At 42.2% G+C, this 19,634-nt stretch overlaps 1 protein-coding gene across 1 annotated transcript in view; it reads left to right on the top strand.

Moving 5' to 3' along the window:
* The first annotated feature begins 19,218 nt into the window (after nt 1–19,218).
* SEC63 (SEC63 homolog, protein translocation regulator) overlaps nt 19,219–19,634 on the top strand; it is a 66,155-nt gene continuing 65,739 nt past the window's right edge. Inside the window, exon 1 of the mRNA XM_019967265.2 lies at nt 19,219–19,423. Within this exon, the coding sequence (XP_019822824.1) occupies nt 19,300–19,423 (124 nt within the window). The 5' untranslated portion in view covers nt 19,219–19,299. The remainder of the gene's footprint in view (nt 19,424–19,634) is intronic.

Here is a 19,634-nt window from a genome sequence, read left to right on the forward strand (position 1 = left end):
AGCCATCCAGGCTTCAGATTCCTCAACGCAGGGAAGACACATTCATCCTCTTAATAGAATGAGACCAGAGCATTAGCTCTTAAGACAGAGTCAGAGTGCAGTCACTAGGAGAAAGATGGATGTCTTCAGGTGACTACACAGCACTTGAAAATCACTCTTCAAATTAAAAAAAAAAGAAAAGAAAATCACTCTTCAAAGTGATTAAATGCACTTGAATTTAGATGTTAGGGATCAGAAGGAATTAGCTAAACTCCAAAAAAAAAAAAAAAAAGGTTGGAAGAGTGAACCTAAATCTGGTGAAATCCTACACACTTGGGCTGCATTTATAGAGCTGTAATAACGATTTGGCTTCCCCAGTGGCTCAGCGGTAGAGAATCCGGCTGCAAAGCAGGAGACACAGGTTTGATCCCTCAGTTGAGAAGATCCCCTGGAGGGAAGAAATAGAACCCACTCCAGTATTCTTGCCTGGAGAATCCCATGGACAGAGGAGCCTGGCGGGCTATGGTCTATAGGGTCACACAGAGTGCAACACACGCACACAACAACCACTTATTGAAGACCTACTGTTGCCAGGCATTGCGTCGGGGAACTTTCATTTACTAAGCACACACACACACACAAGGTTCTTTCCATTTCACAGATGAAATTAAGCCATTTCCCTAAGGTCACACGGGTTGTAAGTGGTAGAGCCAGGATTTAAATTTTAAACTGATTTGAAAGCCCAAGCTCTTACTTTCTATTCTCCCTTGCTTTTCTCCATCTACACTCTAGCTATCGTTTTCAGTTGAACTTCGGCTATCTCAGTTCTGTCTCATCAGATTTGGTCTGCAATTGTTTCCACCTGTGTTTTCCTCAAGTACTATTTTTTATGATGTGTAGTAAACTTTATTGTGTCCTGCCTACATGAGAGACACAGTCACCTATCCCTTCTATCTTAGCTTATTTGGTATAGCTGTATATTCTTCTGCTGCTTTTATTTATTGACACTAGATTTGGGGGACGATCTATAGCTGTGCTACTCAAAGTGTAGTTTGAGGTCCAGTAGCATAAGCATCTGGAGAAGGCGATGGCACCCCACTCCAGTACTCTTGCCTGGAAAATCCCATGGACGGAGGAGCCTGGTAGGCTGCGGTCCATGGGGTCGCTAAGAGTCAGACACGACTGACTTCACTTTCACTTTTCACTTTCATGCATTGGAGAAGGAAATGGCAACCCACTCCAGTGTTCTTGCCTGGAGAATCCCAGGGACGGGGAAGCCTGGTGGGCTGCCGTCTATGGGGTCGCACACAGTCGGACACGACTGAAGCGACTTAGCAGCAGCAGCAGCAGCATAAGCATCACCTGGGACTTGTTAGAAATGTGGACTCAAAGGTCACACCCTGGACTTACTGAATTAGGACTTTCAATTTATTAAGATTCCCCAAGGGAATGTCTGACCAACTCTTTGTGACCCCATCAACGGTAGCCTGCCAGGTTCCTCTGTTCATGGAATTCTCCAGGCAAGAATACTGGAGTGGGGAGCCATTCCCTTCTTCAGGGGATCTTCCCAACCCAGGCATCGAACCTGGGTTTCTCTCATTGCAGGCAGATTCTTTATCATCTGAGCCATATTTAAGTAAATGAATGAGTGGTTAAATGATTCCGAAAAGAAGCACTAGAGAGCTGGAGGAAGGAGCCAGCAAGCAGACTGTCTCCCTTATTCCTGGCTTTTGACCTCCTACTCAGACACAAATTATAGTCAGACATCCAACTAGTACAACGTATTTTGTTTCAATAAACTTGACATATGACAGACAAATTAGGAAATGGTTATTCATTGTACAAAAAGATGACAATGATTCTCTAAGACAGTGTGGCTTCCAAACTAGCAGTATCAGCCTCACCTGGGAATTTGTGAGAAATGCAAATTTTCAGACTGCCCTTTACTGCCTGATTCAGAAACTCTGGGGGTGGAGCCCAGCAATCTGCATTTTAATGAGCTTTCTAAGTGATTTTCCTGCAATTGAAATTTGAGAACTACTGTGCCAATGGATTAAATGAGAAGCTCCCCACTTGATAAAAGAATGTTGAAGAACATATTTACTGTTGAAGGAGACCTTATTTGTATTCTATGATTGAGTTTTTCTATGGGGCTTCCTAGGTGGCTCAAATGGTAAAAAATCTGCCTGTAATGCAGGACACCCAGATTCGATCCCTGGGTTGGGAAGATCCCCTGGAGAAGGGCATGGCTCCCCACTCCAGCATTCCTGCCTGGAGAATTCCATGGACAGAGGAGGCTGGTGGGCTACAGTCCATGGGGTTGCACAGAATTGGACATGACAGAGTGACTAAGAAATGGATCTTCAGAATCTTCCAGATTGTAGTTTGTTTCTTTAATAAAGCATTTAACACATAAATAAATTACTACTTATACATTTACTATGAATAGATGTATAGGGTACAATAGAAAAATATCACACCACACTGCACATGATGAGGGTTAAGTATTCTTTTATGACACTTCTACTGAGCTATTACGTAAAATATACCTCTTGCTATAAATAATGGTCAAAAACAATGTGAAAAGCATGGCTGTATATGGCACAAGGTTTGGTAGTTCTCATCCATAGCAACAGGAAAAGAACTGTAAACAGGCACACAAAAGAGTTAATTTTAAGGATCAAATTAGTAATCCTTGCTAAGGGAGAACATTCCTCAGGTTTTAAAAACGCTTTATATTTCTGTGCTCCTGTCTCAGATTCAAGCAGCGAGTTTGATTTCTTAGGTTGGTTGGGTGGTTGTTTTTTCCTGAGTGTCTGGGTTTTAGTGAGATGAGATGAAGGCACCCAGCAAATTATTAAAATCCCTATGCTAGACTACTATCAATACTATGTATGTCAACAACTATTAAAAGCAATTCATTGTTTTGGGATGAAATGTCCTATAGATATCAATTAGGTCTATCTGGTCTATTGTATCGTTTAAAGTTTGTGTTTCCTTGTTAATTTTCTTTTTAGTTGATCTACCCATAGGTGTGAGTGGGGTATTAAAATCTCCCACTATTATTGTGTTATTGTTAATTTCTCCTTTCATACTTGTTAGCATTTGTCTTAAATATTGTGGTGCTCCTATGTTGAGTACATATATATTTATAATTGTTATATCTTCTTCTTGGATTGATCCTTTGATCATTATGTAGTGACCTTCTTTGTCTCTTTTCATAGCCTTTGTTTTAAAGTCTATATTATCTGATAAGAGTATTGCTACTCCTGTTTTCTTTTGGTCTCTATTTGCATGGAATATCTTTTTCCAGCCCTTCACTTTCAGTCTGTATGTGTCCCCTGTTTTGAGGTGGGTCTCTTGTAGACAACATATGTAGGGGTCTTGTTTTTGTATCCATTCAGCCAGTCTTTGTCTTTTGGTTGGGGCATTCAACCTATTTACGTTTAAGGTAATTATTGATAAGTGTGATCCTGTTGCCATTTACTTTATTGTTTTGGGTTTGAATTTATACACCCTTTTTGTGTTTCCTGTCTAGAGAATATCCCTTAGTATTTGTTGGAGAGCTGGTTTGGTGGTGCTGAATTCTCTCAGCTTTTGCTTGTCTGTAAAGCTTTTGAATTCTCCTTCATATTTGAATGAGATCCTTGCTGGGTACAATAATCTGGGCTGTAGGTTATTTTCTTTCATCACTTTAAGTATGTCTTGCCATTCCCTCCTGGCTTGAAGAGTTTCTGTTGAAAGATCAGCTGTTATCCTTATGGGAATTCCCTTGTGTGTTATTTGTTGTTTTTCCCTTGCTGCTTTTAATATTTGTTCTTTGTGTTTGATCTTTGTTAATTTGATTAATATGTGTTTTGGGGTGTTTTGCCTTGGGTTTATCCTGTTTGGGACTCTCTGGGTTTCTTGGACTTGACTGATTATTTCCTTCCCCAGTTTAGGGAAGTTTTCAACTATTATCTCCTCAAGTATTTTCTCATGGTCTTTCTTTTTGTCTTCTTCTTCTGGAACCCCTATGATTCAAATGTTGTAGCGTTTAATATTGTCCTGGAGGTCTCTGAGATTGTAAGACATACAGATGGCTAACAAACACATGAAAAGATGCTCAACATCACTCATTATCAGAGAAATGCAAATCTAAACCACTATGAGGTACCATTTCACGCCAGTCAGAATGGTTGCGATCCAAAAGTCTACAAGCAATAAATGCTGGAGAGGGTGTGGAGAAAAGGGAACTCTCTTACACTGTTGGTGGGAATGCAAACTAGTACAGCCACTATGGAGAACAGTGTGGAGATTCCTTAAAAAACTGGAAATAGAACTGCCTTATGATCCAGCAATCCCACTGCTGGGCATACACATTGAGGAAACCAGAAGGGAAAGAGACACGTGTACCCCAATGTTCATTGCAGCACTGTTTATAATAGCCAGGACATGGAAGCACCCTAGATGTCCATCAGCAGATGAATGGATAAGAAAGCTGTGGTACATATACACAATGGAGTATTACTCAGCCATTAAAAAGAATACATTTGAATCAGTTCTAATGAGGTGGATGAAACTGGAGCCTATTATACAGAGTGAAGTAAGCCAGAAAGAAAAACACCAATACTGTATACTAATGCATATATATGGAATTTAGAAAGATGGTAACAATAACCCTGTATACAAGACAGCAAAAGAGATACTGATGTATAGAACAGTCTTTTGGACTCTGTGGGAGAGGGAGAGGGTGGGATGATTTGGGAGAATGGCATTGAAATATGTATAATATCATATATGAAATGAGTCGCCAGTCCAGGTTTGATGCACGATACTGGATGCTTGGGGCTGGTGCACTGGGATGACCCAGAGGGAGGGTATGGGGAGGGAGGAGGGAGGAGGATTCAGGATGGGGAACACATGTATACCTGTGGCAGATTCATTTCAATATATGGCAAAACCAATACAATATTGTAAAGTTAAAAAATAAAATAAAATAAAAAATAAATAAAACCTTTAAAAAAAAGCTACAAGGGGGAAAAATTAAAAAAATAAAAGCAATTCATTTAGTATTTACATAATGTAGAAATAAGTGAAGATAATCCAAATGAGAATGAACAGTAGTTATTTATTCAGACCTGGCTATACAGCAAGAGATTCTGCCGCCATCACTTGAGTTTGGGAGAGACTCAAAGCCAGGCAGGGGAGTGGGGATGCTTTAGGGTAAAATAACAGAAAGGCTTCAGTGTGCTCTGATGGAGAAGCTGAAGGCAGGCTGGCTAGGAGTGGAGTATCCTCCTAGTAAGGCAGCATATTTGACTTGTTGATTCTGATTTGCAAATGGGGTGCAAAACATTGGAAGGCTATTCCTGATGTTCTGGGGCAGTTGCTGAAGACGTTGTGTCTTGGCTTTGTGGATTACTTGTTGTAAGGGGTTAGAGTTCTATGGTCAGATACATTTGGCCATTGCCTCACTATCCAAAAGGCAAAGCAACTATTGAACCAGCAGGGCAAGTTTATTCTTTTATTCAATACTTACAGTCTCTTGCCAACCTGCCCAGTGAATCAAAGATTAAATGACGGTTGCATCTTGTCAGCCTGTAGGTCAGTTTCCCTCCCTTGATCTGATTAGTTAACATTGGCAGGGATGGCACACACCAAGCTTCTGGTGAGCTGGAAATGCCTGCTGATGCTGAAACATCCTCACTGGCTATCAGTCAGCTCTAGGATGGCTACACTGAGCCTGTGGTAACCTAAGTGAGCCATAAGAACTAGGGACCCCACAGTGGCCATAACCGTTCACCCCTCTGCAGCCCCGCAACAAAGCAGGTCCCCAGTCCAGCTGCCTGCCCTGACTGATTCGGGCTGCCATGTCGCTTTCACTTGCTTCTGAAGTTACTCAGCCAATCTCCACTGTGGGTGGGATTGTAACAACTTCAGCAACTCAAAAAAGTCAAACATCTAATATTCTCCTTTTTCAACTAAAGATCTCAGCAAGATAACAACTGCAGCACATGAAGCAATGGCGAGAGGATCTCACCATAAAGCCCAATTACCATGGACCAGTGACATTCTTAGTGACATGTGCACCCTTTCCAAAGTTCGGGATCTTCTAGCTTATGAGGCAGAAATTTTATCTCACCATAGGAGATAAAAACACTAAATACTCCCTTTTCGCCTCTCTTAAAACCAGGGGGCTGGCTGTGGCCTGGGCTCCACCAACTGGACAAACTTATATAAACCCTAAACTTCTCTATGCAAATGCAAAAATCCCTTAAGAAATCCCTATTTCTCATTATTATGTCTTCTGATATTTAATAGTGTGTATCAGAAAAATGAAGGAGAAACAAGGGAAGGAAGAAGAGGGAAGAGTCAATGAGATCTGTTTTAAATGGGAGATTTTTTGACCAGATTTTTCAAGTTTAAACAGAAAGTCCAGTTTCTGAGATTATAACAATTAACATGAATTTATCTAGCACCAAAAGACTAGAACATAGAATCTGACAGGTTTAAAAACAGTTAAAAATGGTGCATCAAAAATTTCAATATGACAGTATAAATTGTGTATTCATTCATTCAACAAACAAATAATTTAATGTGCACCTTTCATATGCCAGACATTATTTTTCAGGTACCTAGAGTACAAAAGCAAACAAAACAAGATTGTAATTTTGTGGAGTTTACATTCTAGTGAAGGAATAAACTTTATAAATAGACAAATTAATATAGAATATATCATCTGGTGACAAAATTGCTGAAGAAAAGTAAAAGCAAATGAGGAGATAGAAAACGAAAGAGATCAGGAAAGGCCTATCTGAAGAAGCAATATTTGACCAGAGATCTGAAGGAAGAGGGGAAGGGCTCCACTGGGAGAATTGGGTGAAGAGAATGTGTAAAGGTCTGGAGAGCAACAAGGCCAGTGTGACTGGAGTGAAATAAGGCAGGGGCAGTGATAGCAATGGAGTCAGAGAGGTGGGGGGTTGGGTAGGTGACTCATGACCTCTGTGGACCCAAATCCTCCGCTTTTACTCTGAGGTAGTATTGGAGAAGAAAATGGCAACCCACTCCAGTGTTCTTGCCTGGAGAATCCCAGGGACAGGGGAGCCTGGTGGGCTGCCGTCTATGGGGTCACACAGAGTCGGACACAACTGAAGTGACTTAGCAGCAGCAGCAGCAGGAAGACTTTGGGCTATTTTGAACAAAGTTACATCAGCTTATAGGCTTTAGAAAAATCACACACACACACATACACACACGAGCGTGTTTGTATGTAAAATGTGAAATCTGAATAAGACCTATAGATTATGCCAAAGACAATTTTTTGATTTTGATATTGTACTATAGTTTTTATAAGATTTTACCACTGGCTTTAGCAATACGTGAACCGTGAACTTCCTGATGTTCAAGCTGCTTTTAGAAAAGGCAGAGGAACCAGAGATCAAATTGCCAACATCCGCTGGATCATGGAAAAAGCAAGAGAGTTCCAGAAAAACATCTATTTCTGCTTTCTTGACTATGCCAAAGCCTTTGACTGTGTGGATCACAATAAACTGTGGAAAATTCTGAAAGAGGTGGGAATACCAGACCACCTGACCTGCCTCTTGAGAAATCTGTATGCAGGTCAGGAAGCAAGAGTTCAAACTAGACACGGAACAACAGACTGGTTCCATTTCAGGAAAGGAGTACGTCAAGGCTGTATATTATCACCCTGCTTATTTAACTTATATGCAGAGTACATCATGAGAAACGCTGGACTAGAAGAAACACAAGCTGGAATCAAGATTGCCAGGAGAAATATCAATAACCTCAGATATGCAGATGACACCACCCTTATGGCAGAAAGTGAAGAGGAACTAAAAAGCCTATTGATGAAAGTGAAAGAGGAGAGTGAAAAAGTTGGCTTAAAGCTCAACATTCAGAAAACGAAGATCATGGCATCCGGTCCCATCACTTCATTGGAAATAGATGGGGAAACAGTGGAAACAGTGTCAGACTTTACTTTTTTGGGCTCCAAAATCACTGCAGATGGTGATTGCAGCCATGAAATTAAAAGACGCTTACTCCTTGGAAGGAAAGTTATGACCAATCTAGATAGCATATTCAAAAGCAGAGACATTACTTTGCCAACAAAGGGCTGTCTAGTCAAGGCTATGGTTTTTCCTGTGGTCATGTATGGATGTGAGAGTTGGACTGTGAAGAAGGCTGAGTGCTGAAGAATTGATGCTTTTGAACTGTGGTGTTGGAGAAGACTCTTGAGAGTCCCTTGGACTGCAAGGAGATCCAACCAGTCCATTCTGAAGGAGATCAGCCCTGAGATTTCTTTGGAGGGAATGATGCTGAAACTGAAACTCCAGTACTTTGGCCACCTCATGCGAAGAGTTGACTCATTGGAAAAGACTCTGATGCTGGGAGGGATTGGGGGGAGGAGGAGAAGGGGACGACAGAGGATGAGATGGCTGGATGGCATCACTGACTCGATGGATGTGAGTCTGAGTGAACTCTGGGAGTTGGTGATGGACCGAGAGGCCTGGCGTGCTGCGATTGATTCATGGGGTCGTGAAGAGTTGGACACGACTGAGCGACTGAACTAACTAACCACTGGAGGAGACTGTCTTGTCTCTACTATTTTTGTAGCTTCTTGTGAATCTATAATTATTTCAAAATAGAAAGTTAAAAGAAGAAAAGGATCCCCGGCTGCTGTGTAGAGAACAGATGTGAGGCAGGACAGAGGTGGGGAAGCAGGACTGGAAGTAGGGAGTGAACAGGATGTGAAATATAGGGGCCAGCAGAGAGAGGTATGTCAAAGTCTTTTAGGGGACATAACTATTGATATTGAAGAGTGAAAACTATATGGTGGGTAAAGGAAGAAAGAAAAAATAGTAGAAATGGTGACATGGTTCACCCTCTTGTATTCTGTAGGCCCATACTTAAAACTATGTTAGTTAGAATCATTTTTCTCTCTCTTTTTTAAGGTATCCAATGGAGATTGCAATGTCTCCCACTTATGAAGTCCTTTAACAAAGCTCATTAAATGGTAATATTGCTAACATGTTGCCTGTAACCTGGACTGAAAAGTATTTTCCCATCTTTGTGATTCCCATTCACAGCCAGACTGGACTTCATGGGTTTCTCCAAATGTTCTCTGAACTGATTCTACCTGGATTTTTTCCCTCAATTCCTATTTCAGTTTCAAGGCCTGGTTCAATTGCCACCTCTTCTTTGAAGCCTTCTGATTCTCTCTGCCAAAAGAAAGAGCTCTTTACTATGAACTCAGAAATAATTTTATTTATATATTTCTTAAAGCATTTATCAATTCCTTTCTCTGGTTTTTGTTACGTATTGGAAAAGTATGTCCTTCTCATTAGACTGTAGACAAGTTTCCAGAGGTGAGAGACCCTGTCTCACCTAGCTGCTAGAGAGTAGTCCTTGCTAGCTCCAACTAGAGAAGCCCACACACACAGCAACGAAGGCCCAGTGAAGCCCCCACCAAATGTTTAAAAAAACACAACATTCCTGTGCTCCCCACATTGGCTAATAGTATATGCGAGCTCAATGAATTTTTTAAAATTTATTTTTAATTGGGGAAAAATTGCTTTACAATGTTGCACTAGTTTCTGCCATACAGCAACCCAAATCAGCCATTCAGTGAATGTTAAATGTTGAATGACTGAATGATATCACTGGGTGATGTTTTCATGTAGCTTACAGTTACTTCTGTGTATAGCTATTAGCACTTCCAGGAATACTTCTTTCACCTCCCACCCTGGGGCAAACTTACTTAGCATTGTAATGTGAAAGAGTGATACATCTTGATTCATGATATGAATATATTCCATTTGGCCTGGTACTTGAAGTATGTAGGTAATGGAGGAGAAATATTGTTTGAAATGTTCAGAGACAGAGACCACTCTGTGGAAAATTCTTCTACTCATGAGCTTTTCAAATTATATGCAGAGGATTTGGTTGTCATTGGAGCCTTGTTAAAAAGGAAAAATCTCTCTTCAGTTCAGTTCAGTTCAGTTGTTCAGTCATGTCCAACTCTTTGTGACCCCATGAACTGCAGCACGCCAGGCTTCCCTGTCCATCACCAACTCCTGGAGCTTGCTCAAACTCATGTCCATCGAGTTGGTGATGCCATCCATCCATCTCATCCTCTGTTACCCATTTCTCCTCCTGCCCTCAATCTTTCCCAGCATCAGAGTCTTTTCCAAGGAGTCAGATCTTTGCATCAGGTGGCCAAAGTATTGGAGCTTCAGCTTCAGCATCAGTCCTTCCAGTGAATAGTCAGGACTGATTTCCTTTAGGATTGACTGGTTGGATCTCCTTGTAGTCCAACGGACTTCCAAGAGTCTTCTCCAACACCACAGTTCAAAAGCATCAATTCTTTGGTGTGCAGCTTTCCTTATGGTCCAACTCTCACATCCATACATGACTACTGGAAAAACCATAGCTTTGACTAGATGGACCTTTGTTGGCAATGTAATGTCTCTGCTTTTTAATATGCTGTCTAGGTTGGTCATGGCTTTTCTTCCAAGGAGCAAGGGTCTTTTAATTCATGGCTGCAGTCACCATCTGCAGTGATTTTGGAACCCAAGAAAATAAAATCTGTCACTGTTTCAATTGTTTCCCCATCTATTTGCCATAAAGTGATGGGACCAGATGCCATGATCTTCCTTTTTTGAATGTTGAGTTTTAAGCAAGCTTTTTCACTCTCCTCTTTCACTTTTATCAAGAGGCTCTTTAGTTTCTCTTCGCTTTATGCCATTAAAGTGGTGTTATCCACATATCTGAGGTTGATATTTCTCCCTGCATCTTGATTTCAGCTTGTGCTTCATCCAGCCTGGCATTTCGCATGATGTACTCTGCATATAAATTAAATAAGCAGGGTAACAATATACAGCCTTGACGTACTCCTTTTCCAATTTTGAACCAGTCCATTGTTCCGTGTCCAGTTCTAACTGTTGCTTCCTAACCTGCATACAGATTTCTCAGGAGGCAGGTAAGGTGGTCTGGTATTCCCATCTCTTTAAGAATTTTCCACAGTTTCTCTTTTAGTAGAAATATATACAATATGTAGCTTATACAATTGAAAATGTCATATTTTTAAAAATCCTGGTGAAAATCATGCAAAAATAGAATTTATCAGACTTCATTTGTAGAACACAAACCTATAGCAATTATAATTATTACAAACAATAGCTATTTTTAGTAGACTTTATTTTTTTAGAGCAGATTTAGGTTCACAGCAAAACAGAGTGGAAGGTACAGAGATTTCTCATGTATTTCCTACTCTCCCCCCCAACTCCACCCCCATGCTGTCATGCAAAGCCTCCTCCATTTTCAACATTCCTCACTAGAGCAGTACATTTGTTACAAGTAATGAACCTACCTTGACACATCATCACCATCAAAGTCCATAGTAAATACGAACTTTCTGAGCTAGTGGTAAAGAACCCGCCTGCCAATGCAGGAGACAAAAGAGATGAAGGTTTGATCCCTGTGTAAGGAAGATCCCCTGGAGGAAGAAATGGCAACCCACTCCAATATTCTTGCCTGGAGAATCCCAAGGACAGAGAAGCCTGGAAATTTACAGAGCATAGGGTAGTGAAGAATCGGACATGACTGAAGAGACTTAGCATATTTATAATAATAATTCTACATATTTTTCTTAATTAATGCTTTCCAATTTTATAAACTTCAGGACCCACAAATATTTGCTTTTCAACAAGGTGATTAATGTTTCCTTTTAGGTTCTAGTCTCTATTGAGAATTATTCTTCTTATGCAAATATACAACCTTGAAATTCCCTGAAGTGATCTCTCCTGTTTATTTCTGGCCAGTCTTCCAAATTATATTTCAATCTGGGTGGGAAATTTAATTAAGTGCTATTTTAAGGCTTACTGTGAGATGTCAATCCTTTTTTTTTTCATTAAGAATTTAGATATGTTGGTAATGAATACAATTAATTCATAAAGGAATACTCTAAGTTTGTTGATACATTGTTGACAACTAGCTTTAGTGCAATAAATTATCGGCTTTGTAATCATAAAAGTAGGGATAGAATAAGAACAATATTGACAAGTCCAACAAACTCAAGCAAAGAGAGGAGCCAAAATGCAAACCTGCTCCCAACACTAAAGAAAACCACAGCCTTCAATTTCTTCCTTAACACTGTTTTCATGCTTTCAGAGTGGAGCTGCAGTTCAGTTCAGTTGCTCAGTCATGTCTGACTCTTTGCCACCCCATGGAAAGCAGCACTCCAGGCCTCCCTGTCCATCACCCACTCCCGGAGTTTACTCAGACTTATGTCCATTGAGTCGGTGATGCCATCCAACCATCTCATCCTCTGTCATCCCTTTCTCCTCTTACCTTCAATCTTTCCCAGCATCAGGGTCTTTTCCAAGGAGTCAGTTCCTCTTATCAGGTGGCCAAAGTATTGGAGTTTCAGCTTCAGCATCAGTCCTTCCAATGAATGCTCAGGACTGATTTCCTTTAGGATAGACTGGTTGGATCTCCTTGCAGTTCAAGGGACTCTCAAGAGTCTTCTCCAACACCACAGTTCAAAAGCATCAATTCTCTGGTGCTCAGCTTTCTTTATAGTCCAACTCTCACATCCATACATGACTACTGGAAAAAACATAGCCTTGCCTAGATGGACCTTTGTTGGCAAAGTAATGTCTCTGCTTTTTAATATGCTGTCTAGGTTGGTCATAACTTTTCTTCCAAGGAGCAAGCATCTTTTAATTTCATGGCTACCGTCACCATCTGCAGTGATTATGGAGTCCCCAAAAATAAAGTCTGTCACTGTTCCCCCATCTATTTGCCATGAAGTGATGTGGCCAGTTCTATGAAGACCTACAAGACCTTTTAGAACTAACACCCAAAATAGATGTCCTTTTCATTATAGGGGACTGGAATGCAAAAGTAGGAAGTCAAGAAACACCTGGAGTAACAGGCAAATTTGGCCTTGGAATACAGAATGAAGCAGGACAAAGATGAATAGAGTTTTGCCAAGAAAATGCACTGGTCATAGCAATCACCCTCTTCCAACAACACAGAGAAGACTGTACACATGGACATCACCAGATGGTCAACACCACAATCAGACTGATTATGTTCTTTGCAGCCAAAGATGGAGAAGCTCTATATAGTCAGCAAAAACAAGACAGGGAGCTGACTGTGGCTCAGATCATGAGCTCCTTATTACCAAATTCAGACTGAAATTGAAGAAAGTAGGGAAAACCACTAGACCATTCAGGTATGACCTAAATCAAACCCCTTATGATTATACAGTGGAAGTGAGAAATAGATTTAAGGGTCTAGATCTGATAGAGTGCCTGATGAACTATGGAATGAGATTCGTGACACTGTACAGGAGACAGGGATCAAGACCATCCCCATGGAAAAGAAATGCAAAAAAGCAAAATGGCTGTCTGGGGAGGCCTTACAAATAGCTGTGAAAAGAAGAGAAGCAAAAAGCAAAGGAGAAAATGAAAGATATAAGCATCTGAATGCAGAGTTCCAAAGAATAGCAAGGAGAGATAAGAAAGCCTTCCTCAGAGATCAATGCAAAGAAATAGAGGAAAACAACAGAATGGGAAAGACTAGAGATCTCTTTGAAAATTAGAGATACCAAGGGAACATTTCATGCAAAGATGGGCTCGATAAAGGACAGAAATGGTATGGACCTAACAGAAGCAGAAGATATTAAGAAGAGGTGGCAAGAATACACAGAAGACCTGTACAAAAAAGATGTTCACGACCCAGATAATCACGATGGTGTGATCACTGACCTAGAGCCAGACATCCTGGAATGTGAAGTCAAGTGGGCCTTAGAAAGCGTCACTACGAACAAAGCTAGTGGAGGTGATGGAATTCCAGTTGAGCTATTCCAAATCCTGAAAGATGATGCTGTGAAAGTGTTGCACTCAATATGCCAGCAAATTTGGAAAACTCAGCAGTGGCCACAGGACTGGAAAAGGCCAGTTTTCATTCCAATCCCAAAGAAAGGCAATGCCAAAGCATGCTCAAACTACCGTACAATTGCACTCATCTCACATGCTAGTAAAGTAATGCTCAAAATTCTCCAAGCCAGGCTTCAGCAATATATGAACCGTGAACTTCCTGATATTCAACCTGGTTTTAGAAAAGGCAAAGGAGCCAGAGATCAAATTGCCAACATCCGCTGGATCATGGAAAAAGCAAGAGAGTTCCAGAAAAACATCTATTTCTGCTCTATTGACTATGCCAAAGCCTTTGACTGTGTGGATCACAATAAACTGTGGAAAATTCTGAAAGAGATGGGAATACCAGACCACCTAACCTGCCCCTTGAGAAACCTGTATGCAGGTCAGGAAGCAACAGTTAGAACTGGACATGGAACAACAGACTGGTTCCAAATAGGAAAAGGAGTCCGTCAAGGCTGTATATTGTCACCCTGCTTATTTAACTTATATGCAGGGTACATAATGAGAAACGTTGGACTGGAAGAAGCACAATCTGGAATCAAGATTGCCAAGAAATATCAATAACCTCAGATATGCAGATGACACCATCCTTATGGCAGAAAGTGAAGAGGAACTCAAAAGCCTCTTGATGAAAGTGAAAGTGGAGAGTGAAAAAGTTGGCTTAAAGCTCAACATTCAGAAAATGAAGATCATGGCATCCAGTCCCATCACTTCATGGGAAATAGATGGAGAAACAGTGGAAACAGTGTCAGACTTTATTTTTCTGGGCTCCAAAATCACTGCAGATGGTGACTGCGGCCATGAAATTAAAAGACGCTTACTCCTTGGAGGAAAAATTATGACCAACCTAGATAGCATATTCAAAAGCAGAGACATTACTTTGCCAACAAAGGGCTGTCTAGTCAAGGCTATGGTTTTTCCTGTGGTCATGTATGGATGTGAGAGTTGGACTGTGAAGAAGGCTGAGCGCCGAAGAATTGATGCCTTTGAAATGTGGTGTTGGAGAAGACTCTTGAGAGTCCCTTGGACTGCAAGGAGATCCAACCAGTCCATTCTGATGGAGATCAGCCCTGGGATTTCTTTGGAGGGAATGATGCTGAAGCTGAAACTCCAGTACTTTGGCCACCTCATGCGAAGAGTTGACTCATGGGAAAAGACTCTGATGCTGGGAAGGATTGGGGGCAGGAGGAGAAGGGGATGACAGAGGATGAGATGGCTGGATGGCATCACTGACTCGATGGACGTGAATATGAGTGAACTCCGGGAGTTGGTGATGGACAGGGAGGCCTGGCGTGCTGCGATTCATGGGGTGTCAAAGAATCGGACATGACTGAGCGACTGAACTGAACTGAACTGAACTGATGGGACCAGATGCCATGATCTTAGTTTTTTGAATGTTGAGTTTTAAGCCAGCTTTTTCACTCTCCTCTTTCACTTTTATCAAGATGCTCTTTAGTTCTTCTTCACTTTCTCCCATAAGGATGGTGTCATCTGCATATCTGAGGTTATTGATATTTCTCCCGGCAATCTTGATTCCAGCTTGTGCTTCATCCAGTCCAGCATTTCTCATGATGTACTCTGCTTACAAGTTAAATAAGCAGGGTGACAATATACAGCCTGGACGTACTCCTTTCCTGATTTGGAACCAGTCTGTTGTTCCATGTCCAGTTTGAACTCTTGCTTCCTGACCTGCATACAGATTTCTCAGGAGGCAGGTCAGGTGGTCTGGTATTCTCATATCTTTCAGAATTTTCCACAGTTTATTGTGATCCACACAGTCAAAGGCTTTGGCGTAGTCAATAAAGAGTGGAGCATTACCCATTCTAATGTCTTTTCAACCCATACTTCCCTTCACATTCTCTCCAGTGTTAAGACTGAGGTTTCATTGCACCCTAAGGGCCTTAGGAAGCTATTGAATGAAAGGACTGCAATGGGTTAATACTTCTTACCTCGTCAAAGTTCCAACATGTGGATCATGCTCTCAAATTTCAACTGGAATAATGTTGAGGATGCTTTTTGTAAATAATTTGTACAGGAATATCCCTGGTGGTCCTGTGACTAAGATTCTGTGCTCCCATTGCAGGGGGCCCAGGTTCCATCCCTGGTTAGGGAACTAGATCCTACAGGTAGCAACTAAAGATCCCTCATGCTGCAATGAATACTGAAGATCCCACTGCTGCAGCTAAGACCAGCACAGCCAAACAAATATTTTTTTAAAAGTGTTGTACAAATGTTACTTTGTTGATGTTATTGTTGTCATCATAATGCGGATAACTTGTCACCTCTGTGAAACCAAATAATATCCTTCAATTTATATTAGAGGAGATTCAGCTGTTAATAGGGAAAATCCTGACACTGAAATCAAGTAATGAGGTATAATGTTAAAGAAGATTTGCTAAGCTTTGATAGTGAAGGTTATCCTAGGGTGGAGAAGGGGGAAAAGACTGGAAATAATTGCATGTATCTTATTAATTTGGTTCTTTCCAGTCTCTTTGAGGTTAATTACATTAAGCAGAAAATTAAATCATGTTGACTATGGCTACACAAATGTATTTTGGTATGTATAAATGTAAGTCAACACCAGTAGTTGCAAGCATGAATGAGTGAAAGATTCACTCTAAGGAAAAAGCAAATTATTAGGAGGAATGAAAGAACAGCTAGGCTTTTTACATTTGAGAGGAAATATCTACCTAGTAATTAAAATGAATTGGTGAAAATTGTCACCTACAGAATAAATTTACATATAGAGAAAACTTTAAAAATGTCTTTTAACATGTCCTGTAGACTAAAGAAAATGTATTGGTAGCTCTAGTTCAACCAAATTCACTGCTATTATATCTTTCAATTAAAAGATATCTTGAAAGAAACAATTGTCTAAAAACAATTAAAAAAATTAGAGTCAGAAAATTGTGATTAATTAAAGGTATGATTTGGATTTGCCTTGGAGAATATTTGGGTGACCTGAGTTCATCTATGATGAATAACATTAAGTTCTAAGACAAAGTGAATTTATACCTTTGAAAATAGAAGATACATTTTCAAATCTTTAATATTTTAATTTGGTAAAAAAATTCATATTTTAGATTGGTCTAGAGTTTAGCAAATAAATGTGATTTGTTCAAAATTTTGTTTCATGGTTCAGTTCTGTTCAAACCACTCATATGCATGACCCAAAGCTGCAGCGAATTACTCCTGCAGAAAAAGCATCAGAAGAGGAATATTTATCATGAATAATTTATATTGACACAAGGTTATAAAACTGATGTATTATCTTTATACAAATGCTGAGTAAAACCTATAATCAGAGTAATAAAAAGCAACCATTTCAGCAGTATTAAAACCTGGGAAAACTTTATTACAAATTCAAGAGAAACAAGAGGAACTTCGGGATCCTACCCACTGCAGTTGAGCCAATTTTATGACAAATTTGTTTCTGAAGCAAGGCAAATTGCTTTGGGCATATCAGCATTCGGTGATCACAGTGCTGTGCTGACTTCTTAGTCCAATTCTCTTCCCCTCACTTCTGTTCTACTTCTTCCCCTCAAATACCGTCTTTGAAAACGTTATACAGAAAAAAGTGAGGATAGGAATACAGAGAATTGATTTTTTGAAATTTCATTTCAAAATGGGTAGGTAGGACATTTGAAAGGGGAGAATGCATGTGCATATAGTCTGTTATGAAGTCATCCCTGATTATGATAAATACTATCTTTGAGGACATGAAATAGAAGATGATAAGTGACCAGATTTCTTTTCTAACAATGGAAGGTATACTGAAAGGAGCCTAGTAAATAGACTATATAACCTTAAAGTGAGTTAAAATACAGTGTAATATTTATCATATTGTTTTCCAATTTTCACTGTGAAGTGAAGTGAAGTCGCTCAGTCGTGTCCGACTCTTTGCGACCCCATGGACAGGCTCCTCTGTCCATGGGATTTCCCAGGCAATAGTACTGGAGTGGATTGCCAAACAGCCTTTAATCTTCACAAAAGCTCTGTGAGGTGAGTCGGGTGGGCCTTTCCTTTTGGTCCCCTGAGGGGCGATGCAGATGTTGGGACAGGCCCCGGTCAGAACTGCCTCGGGAAAACAGGCTCGTTCGCAGATCAGGGCACCAGCAGTCTCGGCTCCCAGTTTGGCTGACACCAGCTTCTGGGATCTCACAGTCGGCGAACAAAGAGGCTGCAGAGAGCGTCTGCTCCCCCAGCGGTCCCTCCTCCTAGCGCAGATTCCTGCCCACGCTCTGCGCTGGAGTGCCAGTTGCTCTCAGGGGAATGCGAGGGTCAGCGACGAGTTGGTAGTCAGGGGGCTCTGGCTTTGTGGCGTCAGCGTAATCTGAGTTTGAACCCCCAGACCTTCTCTTACTGTGCTTGACTGTAGGCAATCTATCTGAGCCTCATTTTCCTTTATCTGGAGAGTGGGCATGCTTTATTCCAAGGAATTCGCCGACCATCATTTAAAGCAATAAAGGTCTTTGCCTACCACGTGTGTCGAAGAAAATGCTATGAATATTTTAGCTCTGGGATAGGTCGGTCACCATCTCTACCAGCGTGGGAAATCTCCATCTGCAAAATGGGCGCAATGTAGATTGCGGTCTTTTAAGAGCTAACATCGCTTTGCAAAAGGCCCCTAACAAACCCCTCACCGGCCCTCCTCGCAGCTCCCGCTTTGTCCCCACGCCGCCCTATCCTGAGAGACCCTAGTTTCCAAACTGTGGAGGAGCCGATTCGGAACTTAAAAGAAACATTCTTATCAAACCAGGGAAATAGAAGAGAGTGTATGACAGGGTGACGTAGGTATGGAAGACAGGGGAGGCAAGGAAGACTCAGCTCTGCTTCGAATGGGTGCGACCCCGCTCGCAGGCAGGTGAACCGCCCGCGCCCACTGCTCGGCCGGGAAGCCTCGGCTTGGACCCAATAAACAGATCTTCGCGACCTGGAGTGGGACCCTGGGCCAGGAAACGGAAGTGGGGGGGGGACGAGAAACTTTAGGGTAGACGCGGGGCCTTAAAAGAGGGTCTACCAGAGCTCGAGGGGCGGAGCTGAAGCTAAGCGGGCAGGGCTAAGGGCGGGACCTCGCGGAGATCTTCGGCTGCGCGCGCCACGTCTCCTTCAGCGAGCTAGTGAGGGAGAAGCGAGGGGCGGGGGAGGGAAAAACCGAGTGGGGCGGGAGCTCTCTCTTCTCGCGAGAGCTGGAGAAGGCAGCGGCAGTGGCGGCGGCGTGTCCCTGAGAGTAGCGTGGGGGCGGGGAGGAGAGGCGGCGGCGGCGGTGGCGTAGGAGCTACGCCACACGGGGTCGGGGAGCTGGGAGCTGGATTGCAGAGCGGGGTCGTGGCGGCGGCGGTGAGAAGAGGGAGGCGGAGGAGGGGGTGCCATGGCGGGGCAGCAGTTCCAGTACGATGACAGCGGGAACACCTTCTTTTACTTCCTCACCTCCTTCGTGGGGCTCATCGTGATTCCGGCCACATACTACCTCTGGCCCCGAGATCAGAATGCCGGTGAGTCCCGCCGGCAGCTGCCTGTTGACCCGCGCAGGCCCCACCGGCTCCTCCGGGCCGCGCCGCTCCGGCCCAGCCCAGCCCGCCGCGCACAGGGTGATAACGCCCGCGCGGCCGGGCCTCGCGTCCAGGCGTCCGCCGCCCGCGGGGCCCGGGCTCGGTGGTGTTTCCCTGGGTGTCTCTCTGGGCTCCTCCCACCCCCCTTATTGTC

This window comes from Bos indicus, chromosome 9 (assembly GCF_029378745.1).
Source record: "Bos indicus isolate NIAB-ARS_2022 breed Sahiwal x Tharparkar chromosome 9, NIAB-ARS_B.indTharparkar_mat_pri_1.0, whole genome shotgun sequence".
In the NCBI taxonomy this organism is placed as follows: Eukaryota; Metazoa; Chordata; class Mammalia; order Artiodactyla; family Bovidae; genus Bos; species Bos indicus.